At 53.8% G+C, this 18,101-nt stretch overlaps 1 protein-coding gene across 2 annotated transcripts in view; it reads left to right on the plus strand.

The window, feature by feature from the left end:
- Window positions 1–10,502: 10,502 nt before the first annotated feature.
- MAN1C1 (mannosidase alpha class 1C member 1) overlaps window positions 10,503–18,101 on the plus strand; it is a 57,620-nt gene continuing 50,021 nt past the window's right edge. For both annotated transcript variants that reach the window (XM_058856344.1, XM_058856343.1), the window contains exon 1: window positions 10,503–11,206. In XM_058856344.1, the coding sequence (XP_058712327.1) occupies window positions 10,640–11,206 (567 nt within the window). In that variant the 5' untranslated portion in view covers window positions 10,503–10,639. The remainder of the gene's footprint in view (window positions 11,207–18,101) is intronic.

Genomic DNA, 18,101 nt, shown 5'->3' on the forward strand with positions numbered 1-18,101 from the left:
CACTTCTCTGCTGGAGTCACATCACACTCCTTTCAAAGGCAGTCCCAGAGGTGCAGGGTTTTAATAGACTTTTTTTTTTAAATAAACAAGTGAATACACAGCACTTTCTCCATCACCTGCAGGAAGATCTAAAGTGAATAAGTGCTGGCTCAATTTGCTACCCAGAGAGGAGGAGCTGCAGGTTTGATCTCTAATCAGACTTTCTCCTTGGAGTTGGTGATTATTCCATGTGAAACTGGAGGATTTGTGTCCAGCTCAGCTCCTGGAAATTCTCTGGGACCAGGGGAAAGCAGCAAGGGAAGATCTCTGATCCCCTGAGGAACATCCTTGTTTGATTCCCAGCTGGCCATGGGTTTAGCTCTGGTTTATTCTTTCCAAATTCCTGCTTGACAGGACAAGGGGAATGGGTTAAAGCTCAGAGCGAGGGGATCAGATGAAATATTAGGGAGAAATCCTTCCCTGGGAGGGTGGGGAGGCCCCTGGAGTGTCCCAGGCCAGGCTGCAGCACCTGGGATGGGGGAAGGTGTCCCAGGACTGGGAACGAGGTGATTTTTAATTCCCTTCCCACCCAAACCATTCCATGATCCCCCAGAAAACGACTCCAGCAGCTGCCTGACCTTCCACAGCCCATGGCTGAGAGAACACCCAGATATTTCTCTTCCATCCTCAGTGACTTTTGGGCTGAAACAGCTTTAAAAAATTCCTTCACTTCAATCACGGCCAAAGCCCGAGTGCTGCACGCTCCGAGCTGTCAAACATGAGAAACAAACTCGCTGCAAGAAATAGAAAAGCTTCTTTTTCTTGTGTTTTTTTAATTCCAATCTCAATTATAGGAATCAAATGCGTCATCTGGATCAATAGTAGGTTGAGATTGCTCAGCCAGGAAGAGTTTGGATATAAAAAGCTGCAGCTGAGAGGCTTCCTCCAAGCTCGTGTGTTATTGTCAGTGAAATGATGACACTGAGCTGTGTTTGCAGAGCTTTAATCAGGGTCCTGTGTGTGGGAACAGGATCCTGAGCCCAGGCAGATCCTGGCATGGTCAGGAGCAGCAGGGATTTGCCTTTGATTCCCATTTTGATTTGAATTTTCCTGTGGAACGTTCCCGGGTCCTGCCCCGCACCCTTCACGTGGATCTGTCTGCAGAGGGCAACGAGGCAGCCTGAAAACACATGAAATATTTCTAATCACTGAATTCTTCCCAGAACAAGAGCTGATGTGCAGAGGAGTGGCTGGGGCTCAGCCAGCCCAAAGGGAAATGTTAAAAACCGGGGAAATGTGAAATTCTTGGGGTGATTTGGTTTTTAAGGAAGGCTGGAGGAGGCTGCAGATTTTGGGAACGGAGTGAGGCAGTGCCAGGGGCCAGGTGAATCTCCTGTCAGCCACTTTCAGATCAGCCTGGCTTCAGGTGAGAGTTAAAAACAGAGCACAGGAGGTGGGTGGTTGGAGAGGGATGAGAACGATGCAAAAATTCTGCTGGACCTGCAGATCCTGCTCGGGCTTGAAAATCACAGCTCCCGTGAAATCAGCCTCTAATAAAGAGCCTGAAACAGGAACCTGTCATTTCGTGGTTGCTGCATGAGGCAGAGGATGATCCAAGTGGCTCTGGCAGAGCTCCGTGGTGCAGCTGGAGTCAGGAATATTTCCTGGGCATGGATCACACCGAAACTCAGAGCAGAACAGGCTCTCCCTGCCCAGGCTCAGCTCCCTCCCAGCTGCTCCACATCAGCTCAGGTCTCCCCCTCCACAGCTGGAGACCAAATCCACCTTCCCACCTCTCCCAGGAACCAAATAAATCCCAAAGCCACGGCCACAGGCTCTGGAGAGGATTTGTCACCTATGGGACAGGGCCAGGTTTGATCCTTTCACATTTATGTTGGAGGCTTTGGTGGATCTGTGAGAGTTTGGGGGGTAAAATGTGTTTGTGTGTGAAAAGAGCCCGTGCTTGGCTTTTAGAGGCTGGGCTTTGTCTTTTCATGCTGGTTAAACACGGTGATGATGGACACCAGGATGGAATTGGGGAAGGTCTGTGAGAATTTGGGTCGCTCTGTGGGCTCCTGTTGGTGTTTCCAGCTGCTCTGGCTCATGGAATGTGCTGGGAGAGCTCCTGGGGCAGGCAGGAGAGCTGGAGTCACCCCCCAGCTCTGCCAGCCTTGGTGAAATGTCACTGAATCCTCCTCTTCATCCCTCAGAGCCTCGGGAGGAGCCGCAGGCTGAGCCAGGGGCTGGGAAATGTCCAGGCTGAGCATCCCCTGCCTCCCACCGCGGCTCTGAGAGAGAAAATCTCCTTCCAATGCCCATTTCAAGGTGCCTGCCCTGATGAGCCCGGGGTTTATCTGCTTTGGGCCATCTCAGGGAGGTGCTGGAGCCATCCCACAACATCTGGAGAGGAGAGGAGAGGAGCTCCTGGCTGTGGTGAGAACGTTCTGGGCATCTGCTCTGCCTTTCCTCACACGGCTCCAAGATGTCACCCGAGCCACCAGGCCACACACAGCTCTCAAAAGTGTTTTTAAAAGATCATTTCCTCTCTCTGAAAGGCCTCTCCAGCCCTGGCACTGCACTCTATTCCCTCTCATCCTCACAAAGTTTGATCCAGCAGGTGCAAAACTCTTTTTGAGGAGCGAGGAGGTGGCAGCTGCCTCGGGAGGAGAGTCCCCTCCGTGTGACCCGAGTGCCACCAGCTCCATCAGCAGCCCTGCCTTGTCCTGCTGTCTCCAGGAGTCTCAGCAAGGGATGTTTGCAGGCTGAGGTTCCTCCTGTTTCATCTCTGGGAGCTCAGAGCCGGCACTGAGCTGCTGCAGGATGAAATGGAAATGGAAAGAGCCCTGGGCAAGTTTAGGGGGAAGGCTCTGGAAGCCTCGAGGCTTTAAAGGCTGAGCTGGGTTTGCCTGGGGCCACGCACACGGTGCTTCCCTGGGCTCTGCAGGCATCTCCCAGGCTTTGGGATGCTCCTGGATGCTGCAGCTCCGTCCATCCCACAGCTGAGGAGTCCCAAATCCACCCCCTGTGTGCCCCAAAGCCCAGAGGGATCAGTGGAATCGATGTCAAGTGGTCACAGACACAAAGCCCCAACCTCAGCTGTGCAGAGGTGACCTCGCTCCTCCCTCCCAGGCAGCTCAAAATGAGCAATTCCAGCCTCTCTCCCCTGCTCCTGCAGATTCCCTGTGCCCCACAGGAGATCAGCCTGTCCTGAGGGGCTTCAAAGAGCCCCTAAACCTGGGAGAAAATCAGCACTGGGGGGTTGGTATTGCTCCACTGCTGGACCATGTGTCCCCTCAGGTCTCACCAAGAAATTTTGGGGTTTTTTATCTCCTTCCCCAAGCCAGGACTGAAGGACACAGCCCTGAGACATTCATTCCCTTCCCCCAGGACTCCTCCATCCCCCCCTCTCTCACATTCCTGATACCTGGCAGGTATTTTTACAATCCCATAATTGTTGTTTTCCCCAGCTCCCGTTTTCTTTTTTGTTTTTCTTTTCGTTCCAGCCTGGCCACCTGGGCAGAGCCTTTTCCATCTGTATTCAGCCTGCGTGGCTGGAGCAGCCCCTGGGAGACAGCACTAAAATCTGTGAGCTCCAGCAGCACAAACATCTCCTGGCTGAGGGTCCAAGGAAGAGAATTTTGGGGTTTTTTCCCCGTGGATTAAGCGTTGCCCTGCAGTTTTAAAGGAGTGAAAAAGGGAAGATGGAATCTGTGGGTGCCTGTAGGAGATTTGTCATTTTGTGGAGTGATGAGTCTGAGCCAGCACCACGGAGACATCAGGAAGGAAAAACATTTCCCTGGTTCACACCAGCAGAATAAAATTATTTCATTTTCTACTGACCCAGGACAAATTGAGAGGCCACTGAGGACATTTCTGAACAGAGCTGGAGCATCAAAACCCCTCTCCCAGCAGCAGCAGGGGCTGTGTGACCACTCAAGGACCACAAGCAGCTCCTGGGTGGGGCTGGGAGAGCAAAGTCCAGGGTGAGAGGAGGCTGAGGAAGCTGAAGGCTGAGGCTGTGTGACACCAGCAGCAAAATGACAACAATTCAGTGCTGACCTCCCCAGGCTCTGCTTAAATAAAGTACAGACAGTGATTCATCCCAGCCAGGTCGGGAGGGACCCGTTCCTCAGGTCAGGAGAGGTGAACTTCACCCTCAAGGTGACTGGAAAGTTATTTTGGGCTGTAGAGAACCCTCTCCTTATTTCAGTGCTTATTTCAGTGCTTATTTCAGTGTTTATTTCAGTGCTTTCAGAGCACAGCTGGAGGGGTTTGGCCCCACAGGGGGAAATGGGCACCCAAGGAAAAGTTGGATTTGTTTTCTTCCTCCCTGACTCATCTTGGGGTCTGCTTTGCCTGACAGGTGAAGTCTCAGGCTGAAAATTATTCTTAGACCTTTCCCACTTGGGATCTTATTTCTGAAGCCATCTAAAATAGGCTGTTGCTCCACATTCACAGGAGCAAATTCACGGCGTTCCTCTGGCCCTCTCCTTATTTAAGCAGGGCAAAATGGAGCACAGGAGTTCTGGTGATGCTGATTTTAATGAAAAAACAGGAAAAAACAACAAAAAAAGCTGCAGCCTGCTCCATTAGTCACCTGGTGTTACAGGAAAGTAATAAACCAGGAATGTTCCTGCTCTCTCCTCCATGCACCTTATGTTGTGTTTCTGCTTTTGTAGCGTTTTTCAGCGTCTTTGATATTTTCCCTGGCACGCAGGAGGGAAGATTGCTGAGATGTAGACATTTACCTTAATTAAACAAGATTCCTCCTCTTGTGAGAGCTCGTTCCTACACAATTCTGGTGTGAGGGGCTCAGAACAGGTTTTATCTCAGATGGGAACGGGTTTTTTTCCCCCTCTCCTGGGACAGAACATGAGTCTGGCTGAGGTGATGGGGTTTCCATTGTGTCTCTCTCCTGCCTGCAGAGGACTGGTGGGATTCTCAGCAAGGCTTCTGTGCATCCCTGAGTGTGACTCCTCATTCAGATAATTAATATCTTTTATGTAGGAATGTGGAGTTAAGAGCGAAGCAGCCAGACCTGCAGATCAGTGTGTGATGATGCCCCTGAATTCAGAGCTTTGGGAGACCAAATATCCCCATTTTCTGTGGTCTGGATGTGGCTGTAGCATTTCTGTAGCTTTAGGTGAGGCAGCTGCTTTCTCTGCTCCGTCCATTCACTCCTGACAGGCACAGAGGGGGCTTAGGAACCCCTTTTTTTGCAGGTTTAGCTCATTGAAATTCTCTAAATGAAATCAGGACAAGCCCCACTTCCAGTTTATCCATTTCTGCGACTTCCAGCCTGCAAAATTCCTCCTTGGCAACGCAGGATGGTCAAGAGATGCTGAGGGGATCATCTGAAGGAGGAGAAAGGTGTTCTTTGGAGCAGCCTTTCTTCACCTTTATCCTTTCCCTCTTTCTCCATCAGTTTTCCCACAGCTGGTGCTGCCCCAGCTGTGCTGGCTGAACCCCTCTGGTTTCTCCACCCTCCCTGCACAGATCATTTCTTTCCTCGCAGCTCCAGCTCCTTTCCAGCCTACACAATTCATCCTTTGGGGTGTTTGGCTGGAACAATCCCCCCAGCACTCGGTTTAATCTGCCAGGCTCTCCTGTCTCCATTCCTGCTCCTTAAATACCTGAGCAGCGCTGCAATCCATGTCCAGATAACGAGCATCCTTAATTACCCGGCTCCTCCGCAGCCTCCTGCCCTCTGCTCTGGATTTCTACAGCCTTAAAACAATCGATACCACAGAGATTTCTCCTGTCCTGAGTCATTACAGCCCATCGGGGATTGTTTTGTTCATTGTCCCCGCTCGGAGTTTAGGGCTGCTGTTGGCAGAATGGCCCAGCCAGGTTTAAATGTTGGGATCTGATCCCAAGGAGATAAAGCAGGGGCAGCTGCGGTGGGCTCGATACAGTGAATAACAGCAGCCTGGGAGGTGTTATAAGGTGAGGAAGGGCCAGGATCCAGCCTCAAATCGGGCTCCAGGGCCCTGGGGAGTGCCAGAAATGTTCCAGCTCTGTTCTGCCAGCGCCTGCTTGCTCCCGGGGAGGGAGAGAGAGAGAGGATCCCTTCCCTCTCACGGCTGGGTTTGTTGTCACTGCCTGCGCCTTGCAGGAGCCTTCCTCTCCTTCCTCTCCTTCCTCTCCTTCCTCTCCTTCCTCCCCTTCCTCCCCTTCCTCCCCTTCCTCCCCTTCCTCCCCTTCCTCCCCTTCCTCCCCTTCCTCCCCTTCCTCCCCTTCCTCTCCTTCCTCCCCTTCCTCCCCTTCCTCCCCTTCCTCCCCTTCCTCCCCTTCCTCCCCTTCCTCCCCTTCCTCCCCTTCCTCCCCTTCCTCCCCTTCCTCCCCTTCCTCCCCTTCCTCCCCTTCCTCCCCTTCCTCCCCTTCCTCGCCTTCCTCCCCTTCCTCGCCTTCCTCGCCTTCCTCGCCTTCCTCTCCTTCCTCTCGTTCCTCGCCTTCCTCTCCTTCCTCTCCTTCCTCCCCTTCCTCTCCTTCCTCTCCTTCCTCCCCTTCCTCTCCTTCCTCTCCTTCCTCTCCTTCCTCCCCTTCCTCTCCTTCCTCTCCTTCCTCTCCCCTCTCTGGGTTGGCTCTGCCCCTGAGCCTCTCTCCCATCTGCCTGTTCCATCCTTTCATGGCTCTGATGCCCAAAAATCCCAGCTGGAGCGATCCTGGGAGCCAGAGAGGCTTTTCTGGAGCTCTGTTCCAGCACTGAACCAGTTTTCTGCTCTGAGAGAGGAATAAACACCGAGGCTGTTTAAAAGATAGTCTGGAGACTCCAGTGCAACAATTGGGCCAAACTCCTTTGCCCTGAGTGTTATCTCTCACTCTGTGCTTTGTTTCCTCACAGAAAGGTGGATATGAAATTCTATTTTTCTTATGCCCATTAAAAAAAAAAAAAAAAAGTAATTTTCTCTAAATTATTTCTTCCAGAGCTGCTAAAAAACCAAGAATCATAATGCAGCAGGACCCCCATTTCCCCAGTAATTACACTCTGCCTCCTAACTCCTTCAACAACAATTTCTCAATTTATTTTGCTTCCATCTGGAACTGCAGTCACAGGCAGAGCTGGGCTCTGTCTTATTATTGCACAGACAAAATTGTTTTTAAAATGCAATTAAACATTTACCTTGAAGACAATGCTTTGTCTTCTTTAAGAAGCATAATATCTTAATTTAACCTAATCTGAAAAACCTTCCATTTCCAAGCTTTTACCTCCAAGACAATGCTATGCTAAAACACAAAGCAAAACAAAAAAGATTTCCTAATTTAACTTAATTAAAAGATAAGCCTCCAACTTTTCCACCAGAGCTGCCTGGAATGAGGAGCGAGGCGTAGCCCTTTGGTTGGCTCAGAATTGTCTATTTTATCATCCCTCTGGTTTGCTCTCTGCTGTCAATTTTTATTTATTATCCTCCTTGATGCCCCCAAATCCTCTTAGTCCAACCTTCCCCATCCTGGGCCCTTCCCTAAGAAGATCAAGGGAGCAGCACTGGAAGAGCAGAGAGATTTGGTTCGATGGGGCTTTGTTTGGTTGGTTTGGGTTTGTTGGGTTGTTTTTTTTTAACAATGAGACAAAATTCAGCCTTACCTGCTGCGTGAGGTTTCCCCAGAGGGGAGAGGAGATTTGAGGAAGGTGAAGGATTATTTCTGTTCAGTCTGAGCTCAGGGAGCGATGGTCTCTGGCCGGTGCCGGTCCCTGAGGGCTGCCTGAGGTAAAAACGCTGCCAAAATCCATCTGTGCTCAAAGTACCGGGGCTGGCAGGGCTCTGCCCTCATCCTGAGCACAACAAAAAACAAACAGTGAGGAAGCTGCCGAGGAGGAGCAGCCCCATCCCTCCCTCCTCTTCCTCACGGAGCGCGGCCCAGGCCGTGGTGCCCACAGCTCCCTCACGCTCGGCAGGCCCTGCCTTCAACCACGGCAGAAAGAACCATGGCAAACCCAAATCATCGAGATGCAAATCCTCCCCTGAGGGCGGCCGCCTTCAAGGTCCACCGGGCAGCCACTGGAGGTGAAAATTTGGGGGATTTTTTGGGTTTATTTGGACTAAACCTGCAGTTGTGGAGCTGTGGGGAAGGTGAAGTAGGACAATGGGCGGCCTGGGGTCAAAGGCAGCTCCACGATCCCTTCTAGCCTTTAAAGCGGTTTTCAGGGGAAAATGACAATATTATTTGTGTCTCTGGTTCTCAGGGGGGAGCGTGGGCCCCAGCAATCAGCTCAGGTATTTGTCCCCTGCAGTTCTCGTTATTGTGCAGCAGGCACACACTGAGCGCAGGCAGACACAAACCACAGATGATTTCTTTCCTCTCAGCTCCGGCTCCTTTCCAGCCTACAAAATGTTCCCTTTTAGCTCTTCCAAGTTTAGTCACAGCCGTTCTCTGGTGGCTGCGTTTATCCTTTCCTGAGAGCCTCATCCTGCCCCTTCCACCCATCCAGATATTCCTGAGGGGTTTCAGATGCCTCCGGGTGTGGGGGATGCCCTTTCCTCCTTTTCACTGCTAATTCTGCAGGCTTGAGGGTGTTTTTTGTAACATTAATGAGCAGAAACTCTAATTCATCACCTTCCCCTATGGTACAGTATTAACTTACAGGGTCACTCAAATTTACCGGGTGATACATTGAAGGTTAAGGTGTGGATTTAACGATTTGGGATTAGGAAGTGTTTCACGGCACTTGAACGTGGGCTCATATAAACCTGAAAAGGGGTTCCCAAGGCACCTCCACAGCCCCTCTCCTCGTGCCAGGCAGCGAGGCGGTGCCTCAGGGTCGTGGCACCCGCAGGGTACCGAGCTCCTCGTGGGGGATGTGCGGGTAAATCGCTCCCTCAGAGCCCTCACGGTGCGTGAAGCTCGGAAACGGCGCCGGTAGCTCCCCCCTCACCCGCCGAGCCCTCACAGCCTCTGCAGCCGCCGCGTGCCCGCAGCCCCTTTTTAAAGTAGCGGCGCCCCCCCTCCGCCAATCACAGCGCAGACGGGGCGTCCCTCGCAGCCAATGGGAGGCGATGACTGGAGAAAAGGGGCGGGGCCATCCCTCCTCGAGCTCGAGCCGGGCAACTGTGGTAAACAAGGGGGCGGGGCCCGCGGCTTCCCTGGCGCGGGCAGCAGCCAATGGGCGATCCCAGGCGGGGACAAGCAGCCAATAGCGAGCGAGGGCGGGCAGAGCCGTGCGCGCTGATTGGCTGGCGCGGCGGCGGAGTGACCGTTGGCGGGAGGGGGCGCGGCGGGGGCGCGGCGGGGGCGGGGCCGGGCGCTGTCGCAGTGAGCGGCGGCGCGGGCGGGGCTCCGTGAGGGCACCGGGCAGCGCTGCCCCGCCGCTCCCCGCGCCCGGCACGGGGGAGGGCAAAACCGCAGCCTTGCAAGGAGCTCGGGGCAGTCAGGCGCTTCCCTCCTGCACGCTCGGATGGGCCGGGAGCGGAGCTGTCCCCTGGGGAGCGCAGCATCTTCCCTCTCCTAATTGAGCGGGCACCCGTGAGCGCTGGCGGCAGCGAGGGGCTGTCGCTTTTGGGATGAGCGGGCAGCACTGAGAAGATTTTGCTCGCTGTAGGAGCCAGAGAGGCTTGGATTTGTCAGAGGGGTGAGTAAACAGCGCTGGGGGTAGGAGAGCGTCCGGCCCAGCGGGTGTGAGGGCGCTCGGGGGCAGCGCTGCCCCTGCCCGCAGGAGAAGGGGAGATTTGGGGCTCGGGGTTTGAGCCGTGCCCTGCTGCCTTGCGGGCTCTGAAAGTTGAGCTCTGTCTCTTCCGCAAGGAGAGGATTTGTGTGGGGGTACGGATAACTCCAGCAGGCAGAGATTTGGGAGAAATTTGCCGGGATCTATTAGGCAAAACCAAAACCCGTTGATTTATCTTTTTTTTTTTTTTTTTTTTTTTTTTTTTTTTTAATGACTATTTTTGTGCCTCGAGAAGCTCAGCCCGAGCCGAGCTTTCCGCATGGCTGGGTTGCAGCCCCATCGTCCCCAGCCCGGCGCGGGCGAAGGCAGCTCCCCGCAGAGGAGCGGAGCAGCCTCGTCCCTGTCTGCGCTGTCCCAGGGCACCCTGCCCCTCCTGGGGTGTCCCAGAGCACCTCGTCCCTGCCGGGGTTCTCCCTCTTGTCCCCCGCCAGCAGAGCCCGGCATCCCGGCGCTGGAGGGGAGATGGTGCAGAGCTGGGAGCCGCTCGCACACCGGAGAGTTGGTGCCAAGTCCGGACAGAGGGAACCGAACTAGTGCCGCTGGAGGGTGGGGGACCGGCCGGGGACAAAGGCTCGTCTCGCCGGCCGCATCCTTGGCGGTGTTGACTGACCACGCTCTTGTCTCCCCCCGCCCCGCAGAAATGCTGCAGCATGAACCCACCGCCGCCTAGACAGACGGGCTCGCACCGCCCCGGCGCCGCTGCCTGAGCCAGCTCCGGAGCACCGTCCGGCCGGGAGCCCGCACCGGGAGCAGCCCAGCCCAGCCCCGCGCCGCCGCTCGCCGCCCGGCCCCGGCGGGATGCGCTCGCCGCCGCCTTCATGCCGGCAGGGGGGACGCTGAGCCGCCGCTCCGCCCGGCCCGGAGCCTCCCACGTGCGGTCCCCGGTGAAGGCGGCCGGTGGTGCCCAGGGCGGGCCCCGCTGAGCCTTTCGCCGCAGGAGCCAGCGGCAGTGCCCGGCGTGGCGGCGGGTCCCGCCCGGCGGCCGCGATCCGGTGCCCCATGGTGGTGCTGCGGAAGCTGCCGGGCATGCCGGGCTGGCCGGCGGCGCTGGGGCTGCGGCTGCCGCAGAAGTTCCTGTTCCTGCTCTTCCTCTCGGGCCTGCTCACGCTCTGCTTCGGGGCCCTCTTCCTCCTGCCCGATTCCTCCCGTTTCAAGCGCCTCTTCCTACCCCGCCGGGCCACCGCCTCCGCCTCCTCTTCATCCTCCGCCTCCTCGTCCTCAGCCTCCTCCTCCTCCACCCGCGACACCGACCTGCCCCGCAGCCCCCCCGCCGCCGCCGAGCCCCGCCACGCCAGCCCCGCCGCCCCGCGCCGCCTGCGGGAGAAGCTCCGCACGGGCGCCCGCATGGCCGGGCCGGCGGCCCGCACCGCGCCCGGCTCCCGGCAGCAGGTGCAGGGCTCCGAGAGCCGAGCCCAGCCCGCCAGCGGCCCGCCCCCGGCCCGGCAGACGCGGGCCCCGTTCCGCTTCGACTACGAGCGGTTCCGCCGGAGCCTCCGGCACCCGGTGCGGGGCGGGCGGCCCGGAGAGGACCCCGAGACCCGCGGCCGCAGGATGAAGATCAAAGAGGTGGGTGAGGAGCGCGGGCAGCGCTCGGTGCTGCCTCGCCTCCCTCCGTGGCCACGGCCCCCCTCAGGCAGCCCTCGCCTCAGTGCTCACATCCCCCAAAGGCAGCCTTCACCTTGCTTCACCTCACAGCATCACCTCAGGTGTGTGTCCCCTCAGCCGGCCCTTACAGCCGTGTCGCCATCAGACCTCCCCTCACAGGTGTGTGTCCCCTCAGTCCTCACCTGCTGGCACCCGCCACATCTTCCCCTCAGTCAGCCCTTGCCTCCCCTCACAGCCCTCAGTCAACCCTCATGGTCGTCACTCCCCTCAGTTTTTGGGGCCATGTCTACCTCAGCCCTCATGGCTGGGTCCCTTCTCAATCAGCCATCACTGGGTCCCCCCTCGGTCAGCCATTGCTGCCCCTCACAGCCATGTCCCCCCTCAGCCATCACTGCCCTCACAGCCATGTCCCCCCTCAGCCATCACTGCCCTCACAGCCATGTCCCCCCTCAATCCCCCATCTTTGCCCTCACAGCCATGTCCCCCCTCAATCTCCCATCTGTGCCCTCACAGCCATGTCCCCCCTCAGCCATCACTGCCCTCACAGCCATGTCCCCCCTCAATCTCCCATCTTTGCCCTCACAGCCATGCCCCCCCTCAATCAGCCATTGCTGCCCCTCACAGCCATTTCCCCCCTCAATCTCCCATCTTTGCCCTCACAGCCATGTCCCCCCTCAATCTCCCATCTTTGCCCTCACAGCCATGTCCCCCCTCAATCAGCCATTGCTGCCCCTCACAGCCATTTCCCCCCTCAATCTCCCATCTGTGCCCTCACAGCCATGTCCCCCCTCAGCCATCACTGCCCTCACAGCCATGTCCCCCCTCAATCTCCCATCTTTGCCCTCACAGCCATTTCCCCCCTCAATCAGCCATTGCTGCCCCTCACAGCCATTTCCCCCCTCAATCTCCCATCTGTGCCCTCAGCCGTGTCCCCCCTCATTTCCCCCACTGTCATCACCCACCCCTCACCTCCCCATCCTCGCCCCCATTTCTCACACAAGCTCCCTCCTTTTCCCAAGGAGGGTGGCAGGAATTGGGGTGTCCCTTTCCGAGGGAGGGTCCCTCTCACTGAGCGCACGCCTCCACTCACCGGAGAGATGTGGGGGCTGCCCGGTGGGGTGTGACTGGAATCGGTGAAATTTCAGCTTGGTTATTAGGGGGAAAAAAAAGGTTATAGGGGGAAAAAAGCCTCGCTTGGTGGGAGATGTCTTTGGTTGTGCAAGAGCCTCCATCATTGGAGGGGGGTCAGACTTGCACAAAAACTGGGAGATGACAGAACTTGGCTGGTCCACGGGGATGGAGACAGGGACAGGATGTCCCTGTAGATCCCTGTGGAGCTGGAATTGTCACCCACTGCTGGGAGGTGACTCCACTGAGCCGGGGTGGCCCTGCTGAGTGGGTCCAGGGGTGTCAGGGTGAGGGGAAGGTTTGTCCCCGTGCCCCCAGCCCGTGCAGGAAAGCCTGGCAGCCTCACAGGCAGCACGGAGCAGGCTGTGACCCACTTAACCAGGTTTGTGTGGGATTCGATTGTGGCTGTCGGATCCTTTGCCGTGATGGATAACCAACTTGGAGGGAATTCTGCTCTGGGAAGAGGTGCCAATAAGTAAAAAGCACAGATTTAATTAAGAAGAGTGTAAATTTCCTGGGTCTGTGCTCTCGCAGAGGTGCAGGCATCCAGTGATGATGCTGCCCCGGGTTGAAGGGAGAATCGAGTCAGGGAATAACCCACTGAGGGCTTTCATCCTCTCCAAACTGCATCTGAAAAACGGTTTTTAAAGCTCCCCTCCCGGTATCTTTGTCAGGCACTAAAACAAAGGCTGCACCGCTGGTAAAATTCCAATTCCTCTGCCAGGCAACCAGACACAACACACCCAGGGGTGCTGGGTTCCTTTATGATCCCAGGAGGGATTGAGGCATCCTTCCCTGCTGCAGGGTGTTTGGAATATTCCAGTGCCCAGCCCTCACGTGTGCCTGGGTCTCTGCAGATTCCCACCTCCAAGGTGTGCCAGGGAGCACGACACACCCGGGAATAACCCAGCTTCCACTCTGTGCCAACAAATCAAATGGAAAAATCAAATTTGGGGGAAGCGAGTGGCATTCAGTCCTTCATTTGGAGTTAATTATTTTTTAAATATAGCATTATTTCAAGCTGTATGGATTCAGCCCCATCTGTTTCTAACAGCCATAATCAGTGCTGGGTAGCAGAGTTAGAGTTTTCAAGGATGAGAATCCATAAATATTAGTTTTATGCTGACAGCTAATTACTCTTCAAACAGAGCCCTTATTTCTTAAAAGTGCCTACACTTCTATTTATTCAGAGAGAGAGAAACAAATATGGTGCTGAGATATGAGGCTGAACACGCAAAACAAGGGAGGGTGGTGCAGCCTGGGGAAGAGATAAGGTGTGTCTCTTTTTGTTAATCAAAAAGACAAGAGGAAAACAAGCCAGGAAGGTTAGAAGACAAATGCTGCATAAAAAGAAACAGATGGAGGAAAGAAAAAGAATTTCAAGGAAGAAGTGATGATACAGCCTTTGGATTAGCAAATGTTGCTCAGATGATGTGAGATGCCAGCAGGGCAGGTGATGGCTGTGCTGAGGTGTTTGCAGTAGCTGCAAGTGGCTTTTCCCTCCTTTCACCAGAGCTTTCAGTCCTGTAGCTTGCTAAAACGAGTCCCAAGCTGTCCTTGTGCTGGAAGTTTTGTTATTTTCTTTGCCTTCCCTCAGGCCATTCTCACAGGTCAGCACCTCTGTAACAGGGAGGAGGATGGATGTGGATGGGATTTGTTGATATTTCCCCCCATCTTCCTGCCAGATGAAAGCCAGGAGGAAAAACTGGTGCATGATCAAAGATGCCCAGAGGTGATGCCCAGCCTAGAGACTCTGGATCTTTCTGTTTTCCACAGGACCCTTGGGTGTGAGGAATTCCAGCCAGGAATCCGAGCTGCTGTCCATTCTTTCCCACCACCTCTGGGCTGCCTGGTGCTTCAGCTGAAGAAGAGGCAGTGCCATGGCTTTTCTGGCTGTTCTGTGTGCAAAGTGGCAGCTCATGTAGCCCTGCTGGACCTTCCCTGCTTAAAAAAATAGAGTTTAGAGCTGGAAGCCTCGTGGCCTCTCCCACTCTGTTGCTGTTTGGGAAAACCCTTTGGAGCTGAGGAGCAGGAGCCAGGCTGGGGTGGATCTGCTGGGCTGATGTGTGTGTGCAGGTAGCTTTACCTAAAGAGACAAGTCCAGGGTCAATTAACAGTTGTTTTCTTGAGAAATAAAAAAGAGAGCACCTGTATTGCAACAGCCTTTGCTGCTGAAGGTCATTGGTCACCCGGAGAACGGCCTGGGATCCACTGCTGTGTGTTCCTGTGGGCTGGGGCACTCTGACCTTTCCAGGAAAGCTGCAGAAAGCCAAATAACAAATCTCCCCATGCTGCAGGTTGGGAAATTTTGGAAGGGATTATTCATCTCTTAAGATGACCTCTGGAAAAGGTATTAGTTGTGTAATTGATCAGTCAGGCATGGCTTTGGGGATTAGCTGATTTTTTACATGTGCCAAATACAAATCACTGATGCTCAGGAGAAAAAAGAGAAGTGGTTGTAGCTGGAGAGTGACTGCAGAAATGCCACGGTGGGATTCCATATTTATTTGCTCTCAACAATTTCCAGATCAAATTGGCTCAGGGAGAAGTCAAAATTATTTCCCCTCCAACTGCTGCCTCTGCAAACTCAGCCTCAGATGTGAGGAAATCAGACCGTGTGGTTCCTGCCTTCTGCATCATAACCAGTAATAAAGATTTTGCTGGTGGAGCTGAGCTGACAGTTTTGCTGATGATGGATGGAGCCAAACAGGCTGCTCCTTGCTGCACTCCTGCTGCCTTCGACTCCTGGATCTCATAGGTGGGGGAGCAGTGGGGAGCCAGGGAAGAGCATTTCTTTAAGGTATTTTTATACCAGCCAGTGCTTAAACACAACCACAGGAGCCAGCCAGAGCAGCAAGTTCATCATCAAATACTTCCTGCTCAGTCATGGGATGTGAGAAAAATGGGAACAGAGATTTACTGGCTTTTCTTTTCTTTTTTTTTTGGGTGCAAAAGGCACGTTTCCATGCCTGAGGTGTGGGAATGCCTCATGCCTGAACCTGGCAGCGTCCTTTGTCCCTTTCAAATGAGGGAATGTGTCAAATCCAGGCAGGGATTGTTCCCTTGGATTTGACACCCACATTCATTTCCTCTGGATTAGTGGTACCCAAAGCCTGTTTGTTTTATCATCCTGGCTTTTTCTGCCATCTCCAGCTCCACCTGCCTGTCCCCTGTCCTCTTCTAACACAGCTCTAAAGATTCATTTGCTCTCAAAAATCAGCCCCTGGGGGGAAGGAGGCACCACAGCCACTGTACACAGCATCACTCTGCACATCAGCAGGTGGATCAGTCTTTCAAACACAAATAACCTGACAGTTTATCACTAGAAGATAATTAGCAAGAGACAGGAATGTTATCAGGAGCTCAGCCTCTGCTGAAAGCTGCTTGGTGTTGGTTGATGGGTTCCCTTTGTGTGATTTTGACTGTTGTGACCACAATAACAAAATTGCTCATTTTTGGGACAGAGCTGGGGAAGTGCTGCAGGTTCTCCCGAATTTTTTTGCCACAGTTCTGACCCCTGCCAGGAGAAGTCTCAGCTCTGGTGCTGGTTGTCTCTGGTACAGCTCTGTGGGTTTGGGTGTTCTGGAGCTCCCAGGGGCTGGGCTGTGATCACCAGTTTGCCAAAAGCAGGGCTCAGAGCAGCTCTCAGGCTGAGCTGGGCTGTCAATCCCATTATTGGTCATTTCTGACCATCTCCTTTCCACAGCCAGCGGGAAAAAAGACGTCAGACCTCTCCCTTTGCCTGCACTGTGCAACTTTCTGTTCTTCCATTTGGAGAAAATGCCTTTTCTCGCTGTAATCTGGGGCTGAGCAGCACTCCAGGCCAGTGGTGTAATCCATCCGTGGTTTGGTACGTGAGGAGCACCACGCACAGTTCCAGCTGGAAATGCACCTCCCGTGCTCATCTTCCTCACTGAGGCACGTGGGGAAGGTCTAATCCTCTGTGCTGGCCAGATGGAAAGCCAGGGACTTCCAGCAGACTTGCTCTGGCTGCTGGGGGTAAGGAAACCACTTCTCAGTAAAATATTTACTATGCTGGAGTGGAATTATGATCTCAAACCAGTCAGACGTGCTGTGATCAGATTGTAATTCTTTCTCTGGGGTAGAAATACCTCTGCAAGAGAGAATTTCTCTGCAGTTTGAAGCAGTGGCTGGCTCTAGCCTTGCTGGAATTTTCCTTTGCTCCACACTCCTCATGCATTTATTTACTGAACCTGTGAAAGGGGTACTGTAGTGTAAATCCCACAAATGGTGCGTGCAGTGGGGTTTTTTTTGCTTCAGTAGCCTCAGGTGGATTCATGCAAACAGAATTTAGCCCTGACCTCGGGCCTGTTTCAGCTGTAGGGGATACAGTTAATTGACTAAAAATGTATTTGTTGTGTTGGTAGAGTGCAGGAAATGCCTGGCGTGCTGTGATCAGTGCTGCAGAGCTGTTTGATACCTCAGAGCTCGCTCTGACCCAGCTCTCCCGAGAGCTGAGGGCACTCTGGAATTTGGGAGTGCTCTGCAATTTGCAATCATTTGCTCTTCTCTCCCCAAATCTAGCAGTGAAAACATTTGTACCACAACAACTAAATTTGATGCTAGGCTGGTTTCTGAACTGCCACTTAGAGCCAGCACACGGCTCCAGCAGTGTGGAGTGAGGAGTGACTGCGAGTGCTGGGCGTGGGGAAATGACTTTCTAGGATGGCCAGGGATGGCTGTGCTGAAGGAGCTGCACTTTCCTGAATCACCTCAGGAAATACACATCAGCTCCTTGAAATTCTTTGGATGGGAAGATGGGTTTAGGGCAGGGGGATGGAGCCTGGCAGGGAGCTGTCAGTAACATCCCCCTGCTCTTCCATCAGTCTGGGGCCTGTGCACATCCAGGTCTTCAAATATTTACTGAAAAGCTGTCACCTGCATTAAGATTCCATCTTTCCAGCCAAAATTTTTATGGACTCATGATTAACTTTTAATCAATAATTAAATCTGCCCCTTAATGGAAGAAAGATTTTCGTGCTAAGCGTTCTTTCCTTTGGTTCTGTATGCAAGGCTCTGCCAGATGAGGTTAATCCATCATGTTTGGTTTACTCTGTGATTCTGTTATTGCACAGATTGTTGATCATTTTGATGTTTTTGAATATGTTCTCCAGTATTGAAAACAATTCAGATTTTAGATGGGCTGGCTGAGAGGGAGGAAGGGAAATGTACCTTAGTACTAAATGAGAGACTGACCTGAATATAAAACTGACATGGAGCTGTCAGAAGGAGAAGACAGGAAGGAATTATCACTCCGGTGGTGGCGAGAGGAAATCTTGGTGCTGGGAGCATTCTGATTTTTAAACTTAAGGAAGAACCTACATTTACATTCCCCAGAAAAATACTTTTCAGTGGATTTGGCATGAGGAGCACACACTGCCATGATTGCTGTCTTTACCCTGGGTCCCCTGGCACTTGAGCTCATCATCTGACACCACATTTTGGAAGGGCTCCAGAGGAGCTGTGGTGGGCAGCGGTGGCTGTGAGCCGCACATAATGCGAGGGTTTTGTGCACCATGGACCCAGAGCACAGAGGGAGGACTGGATAATAAACATCCCCTGTTTATGGGCCAGGATGGCACTCATTTGTACCCTGGCTAACAGGGCACAGCACCCTCTGCTAATTAAAGCAGGACACTTTGTGTTCTGCTCCTGAGGGCAGATCCATCCTGGCACCTCTGTGAAACGGGCACACGCTGCTTCATCC

Source organism: Poecile atricapillus, chromosome 24 (genome assembly GCF_030490865.1).
Source record: "Poecile atricapillus isolate bPoeAtr1 chromosome 24, bPoeAtr1.hap1, whole genome shotgun sequence".
NCBI classification, from domain to species: domain Eukaryota; kingdom Metazoa; phylum Chordata; class Aves; order Passeriformes; family Paridae; genus Poecile; species Poecile atricapillus.